General features: G+C 57.5%; 1 protein-coding gene across 1 annotated transcript in view; it reads left to right on the forward strand.

The window, feature by feature from the left end:
• PLEKHG4B (pleckstrin homology and RhoGEF domain containing G4B) overlaps positions 1-15,092 on the forward strand; it is a 33,123-nt gene extending 18,031 nt beyond the window's left edge. Inside the window, exons 9-20 of the mRNA XM_074329222.2 lie at positions 125-267; positions 698-836; positions 4,291-4,404; positions 4,476-4,640; positions 5,361-6,097; positions 8,350-8,602; positions 9,566-9,655; positions 9,930-10,160; positions 11,023-11,193; positions 11,831-12,011; positions 13,287-13,403; positions 13,613-15,092. Coding sequence (XP_074185323.2) covers positions 125-267; positions 698-836; positions 4,291-4,404; positions 4,476-4,640; positions 5,361-6,097; positions 8,350-8,602; positions 9,566-9,655; positions 9,930-10,160; positions 11,023-11,193; positions 11,831-12,011; positions 13,287-13,403; positions 13,613-13,866 — 2,595 coding nt within the window. The 3' untranslated portion in view covers positions 13,867-15,092. The remainder of the gene's footprint in view (positions 1-124; positions 268-697; positions 837-4,290; positions 4,405-4,475; positions 4,641-5,360; positions 6,098-8,349; positions 8,603-9,565; positions 9,656-9,929; positions 10,161-11,022; positions 11,194-11,830; positions 12,012-13,286; positions 13,404-13,612) is intronic.
• The last annotated feature ends 4,218 nt before the right edge of the window (positions 15,093-19,310 follow it).

The following is a 19,310-nucleotide window of genomic DNA, read 5'->3' on the forward strand; positions in this document are numbered from 1 at the left end:
CATGTCTGGTGTGGCCACCCCCGCTGGTGACCGCAGGGCATGGTCACACCTTCCATTCCTGCCAGCGTTAGACCTGGAGGGCCTGCCTGTAGGAGGGTTCTGTGCACTGTCTTCTCACCCTCAGGAGGTCGCAGAGTTAATCAGACGGCACAAGGCTCTGATGACATGCGTCCTGGAGGACCCGCTGCTGGTGACCCTGCGCCTGGACGGTGGCACCATGCTGGCACGGCTAAGGAGGGAGGAGCATGGCAGCAGCGAGGACAGCCGGTGAGTGTCACACTGGGACCGTCTCTATCACAGGCAGCGGCTCCATTCCTCTGGTGGATGTGCTGAGCTGGATCAGAGCTTGTCTCATTCGAGGATTCTAAGGAAAAACTGGCCGACTCCTTGAGTGCTCGAGTGGAAGTCAGAACTCATGACAGTGGGACTCGGCAGTCAGAGGTCCCTCTGTCCTGTGGTGCTACATCACCTCTGAGGCGCCTGTGCCTGTGGCCGGAGGGTGTCACTGCTTACGAGCAGGTTCCAGTTCCTGTGCTGGCCGTGGGCCTCCTTGTGGCCCATTTCTGTCAAACGTGAAGGACCTAAAAGTACAGTTGTGTTTTCCAACTAGGTTGTAACCAACAGCGTATCCTCAGGACGGGCTGGGAACAAACCAGTGACCAGCACGTGACATCTGACAGCTGCCATCTCTTTCCAGAGACGCCATTGAAGCTGCCGCCCAGCTGTATAACCAAGTGGACGAAGAGGTCCACAGGCTGGTCCTCACCTCCAACAGGTGTCTGGAGGAGCTGGAGACTCTACGGGAACTGAGGACACTCCAAGAAGGAGGTGACCAGGTCAGGGGCCAGGAGGGAGGAGGCTGGGTCAGTGCTCCAGTAAGAGGAGCCAAAAGACAAAAATATTTTAAAACTCTGACCCCTGAAATAACCAATGTTAACACTTAGTATGTTACAATGCAGACTTTTTGCCATATATGTGCCTATAAATGCTTTTCAAAAGCTTGTACAGTCATGTGCTTCTTAACAGAAGGGATACGTTCTGCGAAATGCATGGTCAGGTGATATTGTCGGCTACAAATAACACAGGCTCATACACACACACCTGACGGCCCAGCCCACTGCACGTCCGGGCTTCAGGCCTGTGCAGCACGTCACCACGTAAAACATCACGGGACTCAGTCCAGCACAGGAGAGGATGTGATCACGAGATGGGGGAGGCTGCTGAGGCGTAACCCGCACACTGTGTCACAGCAAACTTCTCTCAGTAGAGGGTCCACTGTAAAGTGAGGATAAAAACTGAACACACACGCCAGTAGTGCAGCCGTGTATTGCCATTGTCAAGCAGTGCGCCCTGCACGTCACTGTATGTGCTGTTCCTTCATGCGATTGGCAGCGCAGTAGGTGTTTTCACCAGAAACACGCAGTAGGTTGGGTCACCACAAAGACGTGAGGGGTGCGGTGAAACAGCTGTGATGTCACCAGGCGGGAGGGTTTTTCACGTCTTGTAACTGTGTGGGACCACCGTCGTATATGCGGTCTGTGGGTGACTGAAACGTCACTATGCTGTGCGTGACTGTACATAACTTTAAGTGAAATCCTTATTATTTTATCAACCACTATTTCCGTGTGAAAAGTGTGAAGACAGAGCCCGTGCGGCCAGGAGTGTGGGTGGGGCCGGGGAAGAGCATCTGCGACCTTGAGTTGGCACATCATCTTGGGGCAGTCAGGGGCAGGGGCACTGCTGCCAGAGGGCCTCAGGGTGGCCAGCAGACATGGTGGGCTGTGCACACAGGCTGCAGGGCCAGGGCAGATGTCAGCGCATCCAGGGCCAGACCAGGTGCAGCCGGGTGGGCCAGCTCACCGGGCCCCTGGTGGTGGCAGCCAGAGCATGGCTGACTCAGGGCACCACAAGCTGAAGGGGCTGCCCTGCATGGGGCACCTGTGGCCTATGGGACATCCTGTGGGATCTCCTCCTTCAGCTTCTCTGTTCTGTGGCATCTCCTGTTTATCGTGTGTGTGTGTGTGTGTGTGTGTGCGCGCGCGTGCGCGTGGCGGGGGGAGGCTCTGCTCTGTGTCCTGTGGGGCCTGCTCTTCCCTACACTCTTCAATTTTCCTCTTTCCTTTTTTGTTGTTTGGAGCAGAATCCCTCAGGACTTTCCAGAGAAAGGGGTGGTGGGATGAAAGTGTGTGAGACCTGGCATATCCACAAGGGCTTTTTCTGCCGTCACATGTCACGGTAGCTTCACTGTCCTGCCAAGGTTCGAGGCACCGTGCCATGTGGTTCAGCCGCACGCGATGCAGTGCAGGACTCGTCCCATCTGCTCCTGGCCTTGCCCTGGGCCCTCTGTTTCCTCACTGGACACCTGTCCCCCTCTGGTCTCCTCAGGGCACTTGGCCTGGTGACCAGAGTGGGGGTTGGGGTTGCCCCTTAGGCTCTGGGACCTCCTGGTGGTCTGTGATGAGCTAGAGTTCTACATTTCCCACTGGTTCTCTCATTTTCTCTCCTGTTGTTTTCCATATGGCAAGCTTTTTGTTCTACTGTCAGTGTCGATTTCCTCAACTTTATCTTCTTTTCTAAAATACTATCCGAGTGTTTTTGCTTCTGCTCTGATGTTTGTACTTCCTTTGGGGTTTGTTTTCTGAATGTCCCTTCTTGATGGTGCTCACCCCCCTGTCCTGGCCTCCTGTCTGCTCAGCACTCCCCAGGCCCTCCCACTGTCCCCTCCTTCCTGGCCCTTCTGCACCCACCCCATGCCTTAAAGGAGTTTGCTGATAAAACGTTAGCGGTGTTTCAGGAGGGAGCAAAAGTGGATGTGTCTTAACCTGTCTTTGTCACCCGAAAGTAGATACACTTCAACCTAAAAATGGGACCATCCTATAAATAGTGTTTAATGTTTTTTAACCCAAGAAATGCATGCACACTATGGGAGAATCAGAAAAGAAATTGGTTTTTACAGAAGTGAGCTCAGCTGCACACAGCTGCCTGGGGCCTACTCTGTGTAGGGAGGGCTGTCTGCCTCCTGTGTCTCCATGGACATGTCCTACCAGCCGGCTCCACCTGCCGTAACTGTTGTGAATCTCACTACGCTGCCTTTCCACAGCTTGTGACCGTTCGCTTAGGACAGATTCCCAGGCTCGGGAGGGCTGGGTCCGAGCACGCGTTTCTGAGGTTTCCACATGTTTGCCTTGTGGCCCTACTCAGCCCCTTGGAGAAGGGCTTCTCCACCTGACGCTGAGGTTCAGCATGTCACCCACGTTTGTGTCTGGGGTTTTATTTTAGGCTGCAGCTGAACTTTTTCTTTATACGTTTATAGGTTATATTCTCTAATAAGTTGCTTGTTTTTTGCACTTAGCCAATTTCTCTGCTGTTTTTAATAGTTTCAATGTATCATGTCTGCTAACCCTTTGATTATGTCACAAATATTTACTCTGGTTTATAATTTGTCCTTTGACTTTGCTCATGATTTAAATGGCCTTTTCTACTGAAAGGTTACAGAACGACGAATATATTCCATCATAAAACTTTGTTCACTTTAAATCTTCAAACCAACTAGAGTTTATCTTTTTCACAAGGTTGGGGTGGCTTCCTGGCTGTTCACTGGCAGCTTTGAGCTCGCCAGGGCTTGCTTGTGAAAATCTCATTGTGACGTCTTTCCACACGACTGTGCACAGAGTAAACCCTGATCTCTGTCCGCTGTCCGCTGTCTGGGATCATTACATCTGATCCTCGTGGTCATAGACACAGCCGACCACTGTGTGGTAATAAACCCTCTTCTCGGCATCAACGCCCAGGGTCCATGGATTTGGTCTCCACCCAGAACTGAGCATGAAAATGATGTGTTTTCCCCTGACGTGCTCACGAGAACCGAGTGAGGTCACCACGGGATTTGTCTCTGAAATGAGAGCCTTGACTCATCAGGCAAGAGGGTGTAGGCAGGGCCATTGTCTGTCCTCTGCCCTCTGTCTGTCCCAGGCAGCGGCCCGGGTGTCCAGGCGCCACCAGCCTGAAGAATATTTCTGGGGTATGTTTAGCATAGTGATGAGTTTCAGAACTGAGAGGTATGGATCTGTTTTCCAATGATCTTCATTTCCTTTCCCAAACAGAGAACATAGTTACAAACCTGAGCCCTCACTGCTGCCTGGCTCCTGAGATGCGTCCGAGTGAGACACAGTGTTAGCAGCAAAACAGGGAGCTCATGCCAGCCCTGGGCTGCAGCCCACGCCTCCACCATCATCCAGTATTACAGCCAGACTCCTCAGGCGTCTAACAGTGAAACTTTTTCCTGTGCAGATCAAACCATGCCCTGGAAGAGAGGGAGGGGAATCCCTGGGCCTTTTGGAGCTGCTCTCTGTTGACGAAAACATGCGGCGGCTGGAGCGGCAGGCCAAGCCTCCTAGGCCCACGGTGGGTGCACACAGCCTCGCTCGGGCCAGTGAGTGCCCGGCTCGTGCTGACATTTGTTCCCTGGGATGCAGCACTGTGGTCAGAAAGGACAGCAGCTGACGGGGGAGGACAACTCGCAGGACACTGAGGAAGCAGGCCAGGACTTCAGGACGCATCTGAGCATCCTAGCTGGCCAGGCCGAGTGCCAGGAAAGGGAACTGGCCCAGTGGGCCAGCCCGTCAGAGTCCCGCGAGACGGTAAGAAGCTAGAGGAGTTCATCCCGCAATCTGCATGCCCAGCTGCCGGGCCTTTAACTCTTGGTCCAAGCGCTGGAACAGCTGGCCTGACTCCTGGCAGACCACGTTCCCTGCTCTCAGTAGATATATGAGTTTGTTTATTGTTCCAAATAGGCCAGATGGACATGTGAACTGTACTGCTTGTTTACCAGCTCAATTATGACAGTCCACTTACTGCCAAAGACCCCCGAGAGCAGCCATAGCTCAGCTGCGAACTCACAGGCTACCTGGAGTTACCAGGCCGTTGGGGTCCCAGGGCCGCAGCTCTCAGGAGCTCAGCCCCTGCCGGCCAGGATCTGTGGGTCGGGGAAGGCCAGTGCAGGCCAGGGCAGGGGTGGGCTTCTCTGTCCTGCGGTCACTGCCCTGCAGGCTCCCACACCGGGCAGAGATGTGGGACAACTGATTTCAGAGATGCCACACGGCCATGGCAGCCGCAGGCTGAGGAGGATGCATCTGTCCTTTGTGCAAGCCCGGCTGCAGCTGCCCCCATGGGCGGGCGTCTTCCTCCTGCTCTGGATGCCCAGTGCACCGGATCCTTGATTTGGGCACCTGGAAAGCTGGACTCAGGTGACCTGAGTCCTCTCAAGCCATTCACTGGCCACACGCATGGGGTGGGGCCGGCCAAAGCCATCAGGCCGTGACAGCCCTGCGCTGCTGACCAGCACCCGCTTTGCTTCACAGGTGACCGGGTATATGCTGTGTGGCTGTGGGTGCCTACAACCCCTGGGCCCAGTGTGTGTTGCTGAGTATTTGAAGAGCAGTCACCACGAGGCCATGGAGGTTTCTGCGAGTGTCCCCAGGGCGAGCATAGTGGTGTTGGCACAGTGTCACCCCTTGTGGCTGCAGCGCCAGCAGACCCGACAGTGCTTCCAAGAGGCCCTTCCTGAGGCTGCCCCAGGCACTGGCACCCCACCTCTGGACCGGAGCCTCTCGAGGCACGAGGTTGTCCATGGGGCCGAGGCACGGCACCACCAGCCATCCTGGACCCCCCTCACTGACCCTGAGGGCCGTGCTGCGGAGTGGGCCCGACTGCTGCCCAGTCTCCCTGGACAAGCCGCTCTATGTGGGCAAGAGGGTGTGCACCTGGGCTCAGGTGTACTTGCCCGGGACGACAGCTCTGCTGACTCCTCTGAGCCCCAGGCCCGAATCGCCCACTCTAGGAAGCATCCCCTGAAGAAAATGATGAAGAGAACACGGAGCTTTGAGATTCTGCAGCTGGATGGTGGCCCCAGGGACTCCCGCTGGCCAGGCCACACTGGGGTCTTCATCAAAGGCCTGGAGGTGACCAGCACCGTGGCCTCAGAGAAACCCCCGCCAAGGCCACATGCCGAGAGCCCTTTGGACACTCGGAACCGGGGCCTGTCCTCTCCCTCCAGGACCCACCCCTCTGAGGAGGACGAGAGGAGGCCAGCTGGCAGGTGAGGTGGACGCCTTTGCAGCCTTTGGGCTTAGCGGTCAGTGGGGAGCAAAGAGCACAGTACACGCACTTCTGCAGAGGAGGGAATCCACGCCATCCCACCAGGTCAGACACTCGTGCGTGATCTTGAGCAAGTTGTCAGTTGCCTCTTGTGTTCACACCTTCTCGTGGCACCTGGTGACTGGTGCACCCGTCCTGTTGGTTAGACAACCAGGTGTGGTGACACGGGGCCCATTTATAGAAAATGACAATGAGCAAGTCAAGCCCATAGTGTGAAGACACTCCCTTAGAAAATGCTTTTAGAAAAAGCCTCTAAGTGTTGAGGTAAGACGTGTGTACCCGTTCACTGCTCAGGTGAAGATGTCCATTTTAATGTGTTGATCTTTGAGGTATTTATAAAATGATACTCTCCATTACTTGTTTAGATAGAGTGGCAAAAACCCTGCCCACCCCGATGCCAGGTGGTGACATTGGCCTGGTGTCACCATATCTCTGCGCTTTTTGCTCTTTTCACAGTGAGCAGCGTCGCCTGGGGAGGGGAAGGGGTGTCCTCCTAGGTTTTCTGCTGGTTTGTTGTCCAGTGTTTCTGCCTCTGAGGTGGTTACAAAATACTCTCCTGAAACACACGCTTAAATTTCAAAACCTTGGGCAGTTACAGTGTCCCTTGTCAAGGTGGGACCTTGGGTAGGACAGGAAGGTTTCACTTCACCAGGGTGGGAGCCGCAGGGCTGCATTTCCCTGCAGCTGGAGTCCGTGGGAAGATCCCTGGCTCCAGTAAGCTTGTCTCCAAGTTTCCAGGGCGGCAGGACGCAAGGGGTGGGACTCCCATGCACTGAGCGCTGCCCCCAGTCACACAGAGTGGACATCCTGGATCGGGAAAGGAGCAGCTATGGGAAACCATCGTGCCGTTGCCCGTGGGGACAGGTGCCCTCTTCCACCATTTACCACCCCAAGGTCTGGGAGCGGGGAGCCCACCGCACACCCAGGAGGGAGTGAGTCCTCCTCAGACGCCAGGCCTGGGGCTGGGGGTGGGGACAGCATTAAACCAGACCCGTCTTTCCTGAAAACCCAGACTTGCTAGGTGTCCAGAGGGAGCTCCTATCACCTGGCCAACAGTCATTTCCCCAGACATTTCTAACTTTTATGGCATCATGAGTCAGTTTCCATTGAATTTGGTCCAAATCCCCAGACCACTCTACTTTTTATTTTCTTTCTGAGTATTTAAGGAGGAAACTTGTTTTCTGTGAGTGCTGATGCAGGGGCGGGGGGGGGGCGGGTTCCCAGTGGCCAGTGCTGTGGGTGCTGTGGTGTTCGGGGACACCACCCCAGGCCCCAGCCAGCTGCCTTAGAAACATTAAGAATTTGTAAAACCCATTGCATGGGGTAGAAAGGGTCACGTTCCCCAGGTCTGCAGCCAATGGGATGGAGTTGGGAGCATTTCTGAGCACGGTGTAGTTTCTATCATTAGTTGCTTTCAATTTTTTTCCAAAAAACAAAAACAGGCAAATCATGGCAGAGAAAATTTGCAAACCCCTATGAATGTCATTACTATTGAGTAATTTAAGAAAGTTGCCAGTAAGATTCTAGCAAATCGGGAAGAGAAGCGGTGTTCCCCGTTATTTGTGGGTGGGACCCCAGGTCACCAGCAGACCTCTTCTTGGTGCCCTGATGAGTGCCTTTGACAATGCAGTGGATTGGTGACATGTGCACACCAAGCCCTGCACACCAGCAGGAGCCTCAGGAGCCCTGGGCAGCGGGGAGGAGGTCACTGCCGCCACCCCCTGCTGTCCTGGGCCTCGAGGCCCGGCTCTGGCGCCTTATGCTCCAGCTGCTTGTCCTCAGCCCCGGGGCCAGATGTCACTGCAGTGGAAAGCTGCTCTTTCAGAAATACCTTCTCATAGGTTAGTAGTCAGGTGCAGCCACCATTTCCTCATAAATCTCCTGCACAGCTTCCTGGCTCAGGGCGCCTGGCTGTGGGGCATGGGGTCGGGCTGCGTGGACATGAGAACCCTCAGACTCACTGTGGTCAGAGCCTGCTGGCGTCTGCCTTTCCATTTCCAAAGGGGCTCATGGACACGGTTCTGACACACATCCCTCGCCTGCATCTGTCACCTTTCTCCGTCCTCTGCATCAGAGGAACAGCCCCAGGTCGCCCTGAGGGAGAGGCTCAGGGTGTTGGGTGCTCGTGCGTCTCCATCCACGTGTGCAGGTGCTCACGTGTCCCTCAGCGTCCTGGCGCTCTCTGTCTTCCAGCAGCCGCCTACAGCACATCATGGCCGAGATGATCTCCACAGAGAGGGAGTATGTCAGGTCCTTAGGCTACGTCATCGACAACTATTTTCCAGAGATGGAGAGGGCGGACCTGCCTCCTGGCCTGCAGGGGGAGCGCGGCACCATCTTCGGGAATTGGGAGCAGCTGCACACCTTCCACCGCCAGCACTTCCTGTCAGAGCTGGAGCGTTGCCAGCACCGCCCCCTGGCCGTGGGCCGTGGGTTCCTGAGACACGTGAGTCCCCTGTGCTGGGCAGAGGTGACATCAGCCCAGCTCACTGGAGGCAAGTCTGGAGTGGCCCTGGGAGCCTGCGGTCCAGGCTTAGGAAGCGTGTCCCAGCAGCACCTTCAGAGCCATCAACACAAAGGCGCCCAGAACAGTCAAGCCCGTAGGCAGGTCCTGCAGCACCGACACTGTACTCAGGTCACCTGCCCGCAGCCCTGGTGAGAGTCCCAGGGTGCTGGGGCTTTGCTTACATCATCGTGCTGCTGTATCTGGTGACCACCCATCCCTCTCCCACAAGCCCATGGGCCAAAAGCAGCTCCCAAAATCGCGGCCCACCTGGCTCACTTTCCAGGCAGTCGCAGAGGGCCTGTGGGACCTGGCGGACGCACCTGGGAGGCACAGACGAGCTCGAGGAGCTTCCCTGTCTTTGCTCGGCCTCCTCAACACCCTCCCCATTGGTGTTCCTAATACCTAGGGTCCCTAATTCACTATGAAAAGCAGATTCCTTCCACAAGTGGCACCAAGCACTGCTGTGGACACTGCACACCCAGGGGCTCGTGCTGAGGGCAGGTGTCCCGTTTGCCCCAGTATTATTAAAATAAATTACAAGAAAACATTGCGTGACAGAAATCCTAGTTCTATCTTTTCAGCGTAAGGCTCCTTTCAGGGGCAACTACTGTATTGTTTCATGTCAACAGTGAATGTGACAATTTTAAGCATTTAGACAACTTTGGTTCTTGACCATGAATGAAAAAGTCAGCGCGCCCTACGCCCCTCCCAGGCCTGCCCTGCCCTGTGAGTGGGTCTTGGGCCACTTCCCCCAAACTGACTTGGGACCCGTGGGGAACCCTGGCGTTGCCAAGAGCACCACCGTGAAGGGAGGCTGAGGTGTCCCTAACGCAGTGCTGTGTCCTTTCCTTGTGGCCACGGAGAGAGCCGTGGCAAGGCTTCTGTAACCAGGGCCCATTGCAGGAGGAGCAGTTTGGCATGTACGCACTCTACAGCAAGAACAAGCCCCGGTCTGACGCTCTGCTCTGCAGCCACGGCCACGTCTTCTTCAAGGTCACCCCCAGCCCAGCCTGCCATGCCCCTGGCCTGGCCCCCGCCCGCCCTCACCCAGCAGGCCCTCGCCCCACCGACCCTCAGCCTGCTGACCCTCGCCCTATTGACCCTCACTTCTGGCCCAGCCCTGGCTGACCCTCGCCCTGCTGACCCTGTTCCACTGACCCTTGCCCCTCCGACCCTTGCCCCTGGCCCGGCCCTACCCCTGTCGACCCTTGCCCCTGGCCTGGTCCTGCTGACCCTTGCCCCCCTGACCCTCTCCCCGGCCTTGCAGGACAAGCAGCGGGCGCTGGGGGACAAGATGGACCTGGCGTCGTACCTGCTGAAGCCTGTGCAGCGCATGGGCAAGTACGCACTGCTGCTGCAGGACCTGGTCCAGGAGGCCAGGCGCCGGCCCACCTGTGAGCCAGAGCTGGCCGAGCTGCAGGCTGCCCAGGACGTGGTCCGCTCCCAGCTGCGTCACGGCAATGACCTGCTGGCCATGGACGCTGTACGCGGCTGTGACGTGAGTGTCCCACCAGCCTACAGCCTGGGCCAGGAGGTCCCCACCGAGGGGGGAGGGGAGTGGAGAGGGACTTAGAGCCCAGCTTTGGAGCAGCAGCTGTGGAGCAGCAAGCAGCCCAAGGATGTTTTAAAACCACCGGATGCATGAGAACCGAGCCATGCCCTTCAAGGCTGGTGTCTTCAGGGATGAGGCTGCATCCACTCTCCCATCGCTGTAACTGCCATGCAGACGAGCGAGCAGGGATGTGGGCATGAGGGACCCCCACCCTAAGGGTTCTGCACCCAACTCCAGTGGACGGGGTTTTTCCGCACATGCAAGCAATTCTCAAACACTGGCAGGTGTCCTGCAATTCTGCTCACTCCTGATACGGTGTCCCCTATGATGGCGGCAAACCCTACAGGTTCAGGCCTCAGTCCCACGACGCTGCCTCCAGCACTTCAGATGCCAGTCGCAAGTCCAGGTTGTCACCTGTGCTTCTGACCAACTGGCTATAGATGGAGGTCCCCATGACCTCTCCCAGGTTTCATTAATTTACTGGACCAGCTCACAGAGCTCAGAGAGCATTTCCTCACCTGGTCCCGGGTTTAGTGTAAAGGACACTCAGGAAGAGCTGTTGGAGGGAACGCATAGGACCAGGTGTGGGGAGGGCACGGAGCGTCCACGCTCTCCAGGCTCCGGGTGCTCACCAGCCCAGAAGCTCTGGGAACCTGTGCTGGGGCGGTTTGCGGAGGCCTCGCATGTGGGTGTGACGGTCGGCCGTTGGCCTTTGGTGCTGACTCAGCCTCCAGCTGCTGTTCCCTCTGGCAGTCAGGGTGGGCAGACCAGACCCAGCGGTCCTGAGGGAGGCTTGCTGCGTCCGCAGGTGAATTTGAAGGAGCAGGGTCAGCTGAGATGCAGGGACGAGTTCACCGTTTGCTGTGGACGGAAGAAGTACCTGAGGCACGTCTTCCTCTTTGACGACCTCATCCTGTTCAGCAAGACCAGAAAGGTGGACGGTGGCTACGACATCTACACGTACAAGCAGTCCTTCAAGGTAACACTAGCGTCAGGCTGGTCCTGCGGCTACAAGCCGTGCGTGTTCTCCTGTGCTTCAGTGGCTGAACTCTGAAAGCCTCAGTCCTCCCCCAGCTGCCAGAGACGTGTCCTTCCCAGTTCTGCGTGTCAGTTCAGTGGCTGGACAACAAGTGTTTCCTCAACCTGTCAGCTCATTTTGGATTTTTATAAAAGCGAACCCCAGAGGCCCCCCTCCCCCGACCTTGGCAGGTCCCCGGTGTGGCCCATCTGCCCCTGAAGGAGGCTCTGAGGGGGAAGAGCTTCTGGGCTCCTCGGAGGACCCCACACCCTGAACCCCTTACCTGCCAGCACCAAGGAACCCATCAGAAGTGTGACATTGTGTGTGATCCCACCCAGTGTGTGACTGCAGAGGGCACCACAGAACCCGCCAGTCCCGCCCTCATTTCTCCAGTGGGGAAATAGGCCCCAAGAGGGAGCCAGTGTGGACAGGGCAGAAACCCCGTGCGTCCTGTCCCGTGCCCCCAACCTCGTCCACTCAGTTGGGGTCTGACCAAAGGGGCCTCTAGTGCTGAGGCGTTGGGGGCAGAGGGTCAGCCCGAAAGCAGCCAGCTGCTCAGAGAACGGCTCTGTGGTTCCTTCCTGTGCTGTGACTGCAGACAGCCGACATTGGGATGACGGAGAACGTTGGGGACAGCGGCTTGAGGTTTGAGATCTGGTTCCGAAGGCGGCGGAAGGCCCAGGACACCTACATCCTGCAGGCGAGCTCTGTAGAGGTCAAGGCCGCTTGGACCGACGTGATAGGGAAGATCCTGTGGCGGCAGGCTCTGAGGGACAGAGGTGGGGGCAGCGGGAAACGAGGGACTAGAGGAGGCGGGGCGGGGGCGGGAGACCCCTCTGCACCACTCAACCAGGACGTGCCTGGGGCCCCCCGTCAGCACACAGACACGTACGTAGGACGAACATAAATGAGACCCCGTCCCGCGCTGCAGGTGCCATGACGCCCTGGGCCCCTGGGGTCAGCTCTGCCTGCCCTGCTTGGCAGGGCCTCCTGACCTACGTTGGGCTGGTGGCCAGCCTGTGATCTCCCCGCAGGCGCGAGCCCCTCCTCCATAGGGTCCCTTGTCTCTGCCACTGGGACCCCCCCCCCCCCCCGGCTTCCTCCTTTTGTCGCCCCCTGGCCCCTCCTTTGCCCTGATGTAGTCACTGGGACGTCTCTGTCTACACTAGAAGGTGGCACTTCACCCAGTCTGGTTGCTACAAATGCCACCTTAATGGTGAGCCCTCCCACCTGCCCTGCGGTGGCACCTCTGACCCCCAGGCCTGAGGAGCCCAAAGGGCTCCAGCGTCCAAACAGACAAACAGCCACCTGTGCCTGTAGTGGCTGCACCCCGGCCAGAGCCTTCGCCTGTCACCAGAATGCCCCACAGCCCCCACTGCCACCGCCCTCAATGCATAGGACACCCTGTACACGTGTGAACAAGCGCACATGTATATGTGCTGCTCTTGCACAGGGCAGCTCTGTGCAAGGTGCTCAGTGGCCTGTCAATGGCCTTGCAGTGCAGCCAGCCCTGACGAGCAGGAGGCTGGTCCCCGACCCCTCCCCAGTCTCCTCTGCCCCTCCTGTTTTCTTCCTCCCACCAACTATAATCATTTTTCCCCCTTTCTAGTTTTACCAACATCGAATTCATTCTCAGACCCTCACCCTATACTTAGATCTCTCAGTATTCAGAGACACACAGACACCTGTCAGCTTGTCCTTCTCGTGGCCATCTACCTCTGTCCCCTGCTTGAAGCCGTACGTGTTGCTCAGCTCAACCCCCTTCACAAGCAGACAGGGAGCCCTCCTCTGCCTCCCAACTTGGAAACCGCGTTTCTGAGGCCTCGTGTCTTCCCTTTGCGTGATTGACTCCTGGGGCTCCCCGAGAGAGGTCACCACAAGGCTAAATCAGAAGCATATGCTCAACTGGGACCCCCAGCCAGCACCTTGGTCATCCAGCTACACTCTGGGAAGCAGGGCATGGCCCTTACATGCTCCTGGTCTGGACTGACAGTCAGGCATGTATTACACCCAAGGGGTGACTTGGAAAACTATCCTTCATTCTTCTGTTTCAGAACTCAGGATGCAAGAAATGGTATCCATGGGGTTAGGCAGCAAACCGTTCCAAGACATCAAGGCCAGTGACCCAGCCATAAGTGACCGGGCCGTCAAGTACATCATGAAAGGAACAGGTGGGGTGGCCACGGCCCTTGCCTCACTCTGCCCAGCTGGGGCCCAAGGGGCCACCACAGCAGGCGGGATGGGTGGCAGCCCCATGGTGCTTGCCACAAGCACAGGCTGAGGAACCCAGCCTGTCTTCCAGACGGCCCTGCCCGGTTCTGCGTCTAGGCTGCACTTGTGGGACAGAGGCCAGACCGACTTGATTTCTGTCCCCTTCCAGAGTCGAGAGCCCAAGCGGCCGTAGCTGTGGCCTCCTGTAACCACACCACCCCCTCCAAGAGGCCACACTCCACCATCTCAGACAGCAGCACCTCGTCCTCCAGCAGCCAGTCCTCTGCCCTGCGTGTGCCTGGCGGCCCAGCCCTCGGGGGCCCCGCCTACTGCCCCTGGCCCCACGGTGCTCACACCTGCATCGAGGAGGACGAGCTGGAGCAGGAGCCAGGGGCCCGGCCTCCGCTGCGTGAGTGCACCTAGGCCTGCGGCTGGTGAGGGTGGGGCCGCTGCCCATGTCACTTACTTCACTTGAATTTGTTGGCTTCCAACGTTTCCAAATAAACTATTTTAATTTTACTTAAAAGAAAAGTTTCCACTTCTATGCAAGATGAAGTAATAGCAAGGAACAGATTTAAAACAAACCAAATAATAATAATAAAATAAAACCAGATAAAATACATGAAATGAGAGATTTCAAGACACAGCATATCCAGCAACAAAGGACAGTGACCCTGGAGGCAGGAATATGGTGTGAGCCCCGTGGCTGCCCTGGTGCCTGCCTGGGTGCCCTGGCCGTGGCACAGCAGTTCTCCAAGGGGCCTGGCTCCGGAGGCAGGGCTCAGCACAGGGAGCCAGAGGCCGCGGGGGCCTGACAGGTGGGTCCCCTTCCGAGTGTAGCAGAGTACTGATCAGCACAGTGAGCCCAGAGCTGGGGACTCCGCAGGGACTAGAGAACACTTGGCACACACACGGCGCCTGTTCCCAGCAGCTGGACGGTTTGCATCCTCAGGAGATGGGAGTGTTCCAGTGAGCAGTGACCCCGACCACCCACCAAGTCATGGACAAGGCCCGGCAGCACCCAACTGCACCCAGGTGACCTGACTACTTCCAGGACCAAAGCTCACAGAGGTTTCCAGGGCCCCAAAAGCCTACCGCACCCAGCAAGGTCAGCTTAGATTGACGTCCAGTCAGTAAAAGGCAAGCGGAGAAGCAGGAAACAAACCGGAAGAAAATAATCTGGCAGAATCAGCCCAGAGCTGACATGGGTGTTGGAATCGTTGCCCGTGGCATCCCAACCATTGTAACAACTATTCCTGATGTCCTAAAAAGCTACGTAATGGCCTAGAGGATACGAAAACACCAGCTGAAACTATGGTATCTGAGGTGAAAACCACACTGGATGGGGTGGCAGGAGAAAATGTTAGTGAGCTTGACACGTCAGCAGGAAGCATCCGAAGTGGAACCGAATGAGGAGGAGGAGGAGGGGCACAGCCGTGGGCTGTGGGGCAGCGTCATGATTCTAATAAACGTGTACTAGGGTTCCCAAAGTGGGGCAGCAAGCTTTGGAAGAAGCCATGGCTGCCTCTTTCCCAAACTGGAGGGAAGCTAAACCCACAGCCCAAAGCAGATCGTGAGCACCAAGTGTAGGGTCGTGAGTGCTCATCATATTCCAGCTGCGAACCAGGGGCAGACGGGAGAGAGGACAGGCGGCCATGGGCGGGGGGGCGGGGGGCGGGCAGGGCGCGCCATGTCTGACGACTGACGATTGCCTGCCTAGAATGCACACCTCACGAAGATGTCTTCCAAAAGCAGTGTCATACAAAGACATTGTAATCCACACGAAGCTGAAACAGTTTGTCAGCACAGACCTTCAGGGAGGAGGAATGTGACAGATGGAAAAGAGGTCGGCGGCTGGCAGGGGACAGCTTGCCCGGATGATTTCAGTGTGTGAGAGATCGCTGCTGCTTCAACATATGTAGTATAACTGTCAGTGTAATGTCATGCTGACGTGCGTGCGGGCCTAACGTGCCAGCCGTGTCACACGTGCCACCAGCATCACGCAGGCTGGGAGCCAGGAGGGCAGCTTGGGAAGCGCACTGGTGTGAGGTTTTTCTGTTTGAGGTGAGTTATATCACTTGGAGGTAGATTGCGACCTGTTAAACGATAAAGCCCAAAACAAACACTGAAATGAAACAGAGACAGCTAATACAGCAACCAAGGAAGCAAATGGAATCAAGAAAAAAAATTCAAAACAACGTAGGTAAAGAGGAAGAGGAACGGGACAGAGTCCCAATGAACACAAATGGCACCAGGGGCCTTTGGTGGTGACACATGTCCTCTCTGGCTTGTGTCCACTGTGCCCATAGAGGTGTGCAGTTTCTGTGTCACCTGTGTCCCTCTGAGGCAGTGTTCCGGGGAAGTCCAGGCATGTGCACGGCTCCACGTGGTTGGTTGTCTTGGTGTCCTTCCTGCATGTGGCGTGGACAACCCGGGGTCAGGTTTCCTCAGATGGGTGAGGTAGGTCAGAGACACCCGTCCTTGGGCCTCACTGCCCGGGACACGCACCCTCCCAAGCCCGGAATGTGCATTGCCACCATGACAGCATCTCTAAGGACTTGGGCACTGACTTCCAAGTCATCTGCCTATTGGAAGTGTCGCACATGGACCGTGCCGGGGGGCCAGGCAGCCAGGTGCTGCATGCTTGCCCAGAACCAGTCTGGGCACCCTGGGCAGGCCAGGGGCACACAGGACATACGGCACTGCTGCCCAGAGCGCCTGCACTCCCCTGGACCGTCCTTCGGCTCCAGGACCGCAGGACACTCCGATCTGGGCTGGCGCAACCTCCAGTCAAGGCCGGGAGCCCAGATGTGAGAACAAGGTGAGGATGCAGTTCAGCTCTCGGGATCCCTGCACAGACGGTGGCGGAAGCCCCCGCCACCCACGCGGGCAGCAGCCTAGAGGGCAGGTCCCAGCCATGGGAGTGACCGGTGCCTGGACCCTGTGCTGCAGCTGGCAAAGGACGGCCAACAGCCCTGCGGGGGCCACTGCAGGGGCCGCCCTGGCCATCCTTGTTTTGAGCTCTGGCTCTATGTCCTCACTTTGTGCTCCAGTGGCCATGGAGCCACCCAGTATGAGCAGGAGGCCTCACTCCCGGGCTCTGTATACACTGGCTGTGGTCTGATTTCAGAAAAGTGGGTCAGGAAGCACCTGTCCACAAGCCCTCCATCCTCGCTGTCCTGCTCCGACCCAGGCTGTGGGCCCTGGGCACGTGGGGGCAGCCAGCTGAGCGACCCACCCTAACGCGCTCCCTCTGCAGGGACCTCAGAGTGCACAGGGACAGCAGCCCCCACATCCCCGGGCTGTTATCTGGTGAGGGTACCCAGGGCGCGTCCCTGAACCTTCCCAAGAGGAACCCGCAGCTCGATGGAGGCCAGTTCACCACAACCGTGAGTGCCCCCATTCTGAGACCCCATGCCAGAGGCCCAGGAGACTGGGTGGCTGGCAGGACGTGCCCAAGGGGTGCTGGGTCGCTGTCCACATCAGAGCACCCACAGGCCTGGCAGTCAACAGAGGCGGTTTCCAGACCAGCGTGGTGAGGAAAATGGGGTCCAAGGCTACATGGTCAGGGTTGGGGTCAGGGCTCCACGTGGAGCTCAGCATTTCAGGGCTCTCACACATCCCACAATCCCGTCCTTCCAACGGGCCGCATTCGGGGCAAAGCAGTGTTGCCCGAGTTGATGCAAATGTGTTTTTACCTCCAGAGGGTGTTGGGGCCCAGCCTGTTGTAGGAGGAGACCCCAGGCACCGCCATGGATGTGCGCACAGACATCAGCCCTGAGAGCGAGGGACTTAAGTGACCACGGAGAGGGGACAATCAGACAGGAAAAAGTCACCTCTTTCAAAGAGACCTTTTCCTCAGGACATGGCTAGGCCTGTGGGTTCAGCGGCCTCCGTGCTCCCCAGGTCATGAAGTCACTCTGCAAGCACGTCCCCAGTTGTGGGAAGATGCCCCCAGTCCGCCTCCTAGCAGCACCAGAAGTGCAGGTCCAAGTTTGGGGGTGTGCTGAGCGTAGAGTCCAGGGAACCGGTCTTCAGTCACCATTCCTAGGTCACGCGTGCTGACCAGTGATGTGGGTCTTGTTAGTGATTACCCTCCCATTCTGTGAGCACAAAGCCCCTTGTGTCTTACACTTCCAGACAGCAGTTGGCTGGCCGACGAAACACTAGTAACAGGCCTTCCCGGCTTTCTAGAGAATCAAGGGCTCTCGTCTCTCAGGCGCTGGGCACACCCGACTGTTCCCAATCAAGGGGTGCGTTGGCCAGGTAGAGCCAGCCCCCTGCTCCCCCACCCTGACTAATCGCCCCCTGTAACCAGCATGTCCAAGAGGCCGGCATGGGCTGCTTCTCAGGGCTCAGGCATTCCTCTACCCGGAAGGCCAGTCCCTCAGCCCTGGTGCGGTAATTCCACAGAGGCCCAGCCATGGAAGTGGAGACCACACACACACACACACACACACAGACACGCCCCTGCCTCCGGGGTGACCTTGAGAGTACCCCCTGTTAGGAGCGGGTGCCAACTACCTGCGCCCTGTGGCTGGAGCTCGGCAAGCAGCCAATCAGCACGCAGGGCCGAGGGGCTGGTAGGAGGAGGCCAGGGGACGTCACAGGGTCACTCTTTCGACAGCTCTGATGGACCTGAATGAGATGTAGCTCCTCCAGGGAGAACCGCAAGCAGAGCGTAGTGAACCTCGGCCCAGACCTGTGCACGAGGTCTGAGACAAAACATTCAAGCTGGAGGTCCTGATGCACCCTGGCCCCAGCCACAGGCTAACGGTCAGCATGCCCCATGGGGCCTGAAAATCACTCCCTTCACAACACCCCACCTGGGCACAGCTAGGCCTCCCCACTGTCCTTCCTGCACGGACACCTCATGCAGCCTGGCCTCTCCCACCCTACACAGGCCACGCGTCCACCATGTGGAGCACACAGACCCCCACTCTGTGCGGAGGCCCAGGCAGGCGTGGGCCTCAGAGCAGGCTGAGCCCTCTGGGACCATGTTCCTCACCTTCCAGGTAATGGGGCCATGAGGACCGTCCCCAGGTGGGGCCTCACCAAGGTGCATCGCAGACGTGGGGCAAGTACGACTGGAATCTCAGTTCTGTTTCCTTTTAACAAGACATGGAGTCGGTGGAGCGGTACTAGAGTTAGGCTCAGGGGCCACTGGTCACCACGTGTGAGCCTGGGACAAGGCCACACACACCCTGCCTCCCAGGTGGGCCCCAGCTTGGGGCAGGGGCACAGCAGCTGGGCTTGGAGGCCTGAAGAGCTTGTGCTGGGGAGTCCAGTGTGTGTGGACAGTGCCCGAGAGGACCACTGTCACCAGATGAGGAGAATGAGAAGCACGGACAGCCTGGGGACATGCCACCCCCTGACCAGCTTCCTGATCAGGCATCTTGCCCCCAGGAGACCAGGGCCAGGGACCTGCCTTGGTGATTTGCGGGCCATGTAAACTGTTTGAGTACTTTTTTTAGTTCTGACTTGTCCCAAACTTTAGGAACAAAAATAAATGGGATGTTTCTGCCACATGGTCACATTTTTCTACTAGGTCTGTTGCGTCCAGGGACATCTGCACTCATCACCAGGAAGCCCAGCTCCTGCGACTTGAGGACGTGGCAGGGACAGAGGACCTCACTCTGGGTCCATGTCCACATCGAGTGCCCTCTGGTGATGTCGGGCTGCCTCACACACATACTCTGCCTGATACCTAGTGCCGCATCCCACCCTGGGAGCCGACATCTCCTACCCACCCCCCACTGGCTCAAAAGGGACAGCTGCCCAACAGGACATTGACGGAGGGCCAGCACCCTCCACCCCCCACGCCCACATCCCAGCACATCCTGTGGCCCATCTCCTCCCTCCCTTTC

The sequence above is a fragment of the Rhinolophus sinicus genome, chromosome 3 (genome assembly GCF_057876585.1).
Source record: "Rhinolophus sinicus isolate RSI-liver-muscle chromosome 3, RSI-T2T, whole genome shotgun sequence".
Classification (NCBI taxonomy): Eukaryota; Metazoa; Chordata; class Mammalia; order Chiroptera; family Rhinolophidae; genus Rhinolophus; species Rhinolophus sinicus.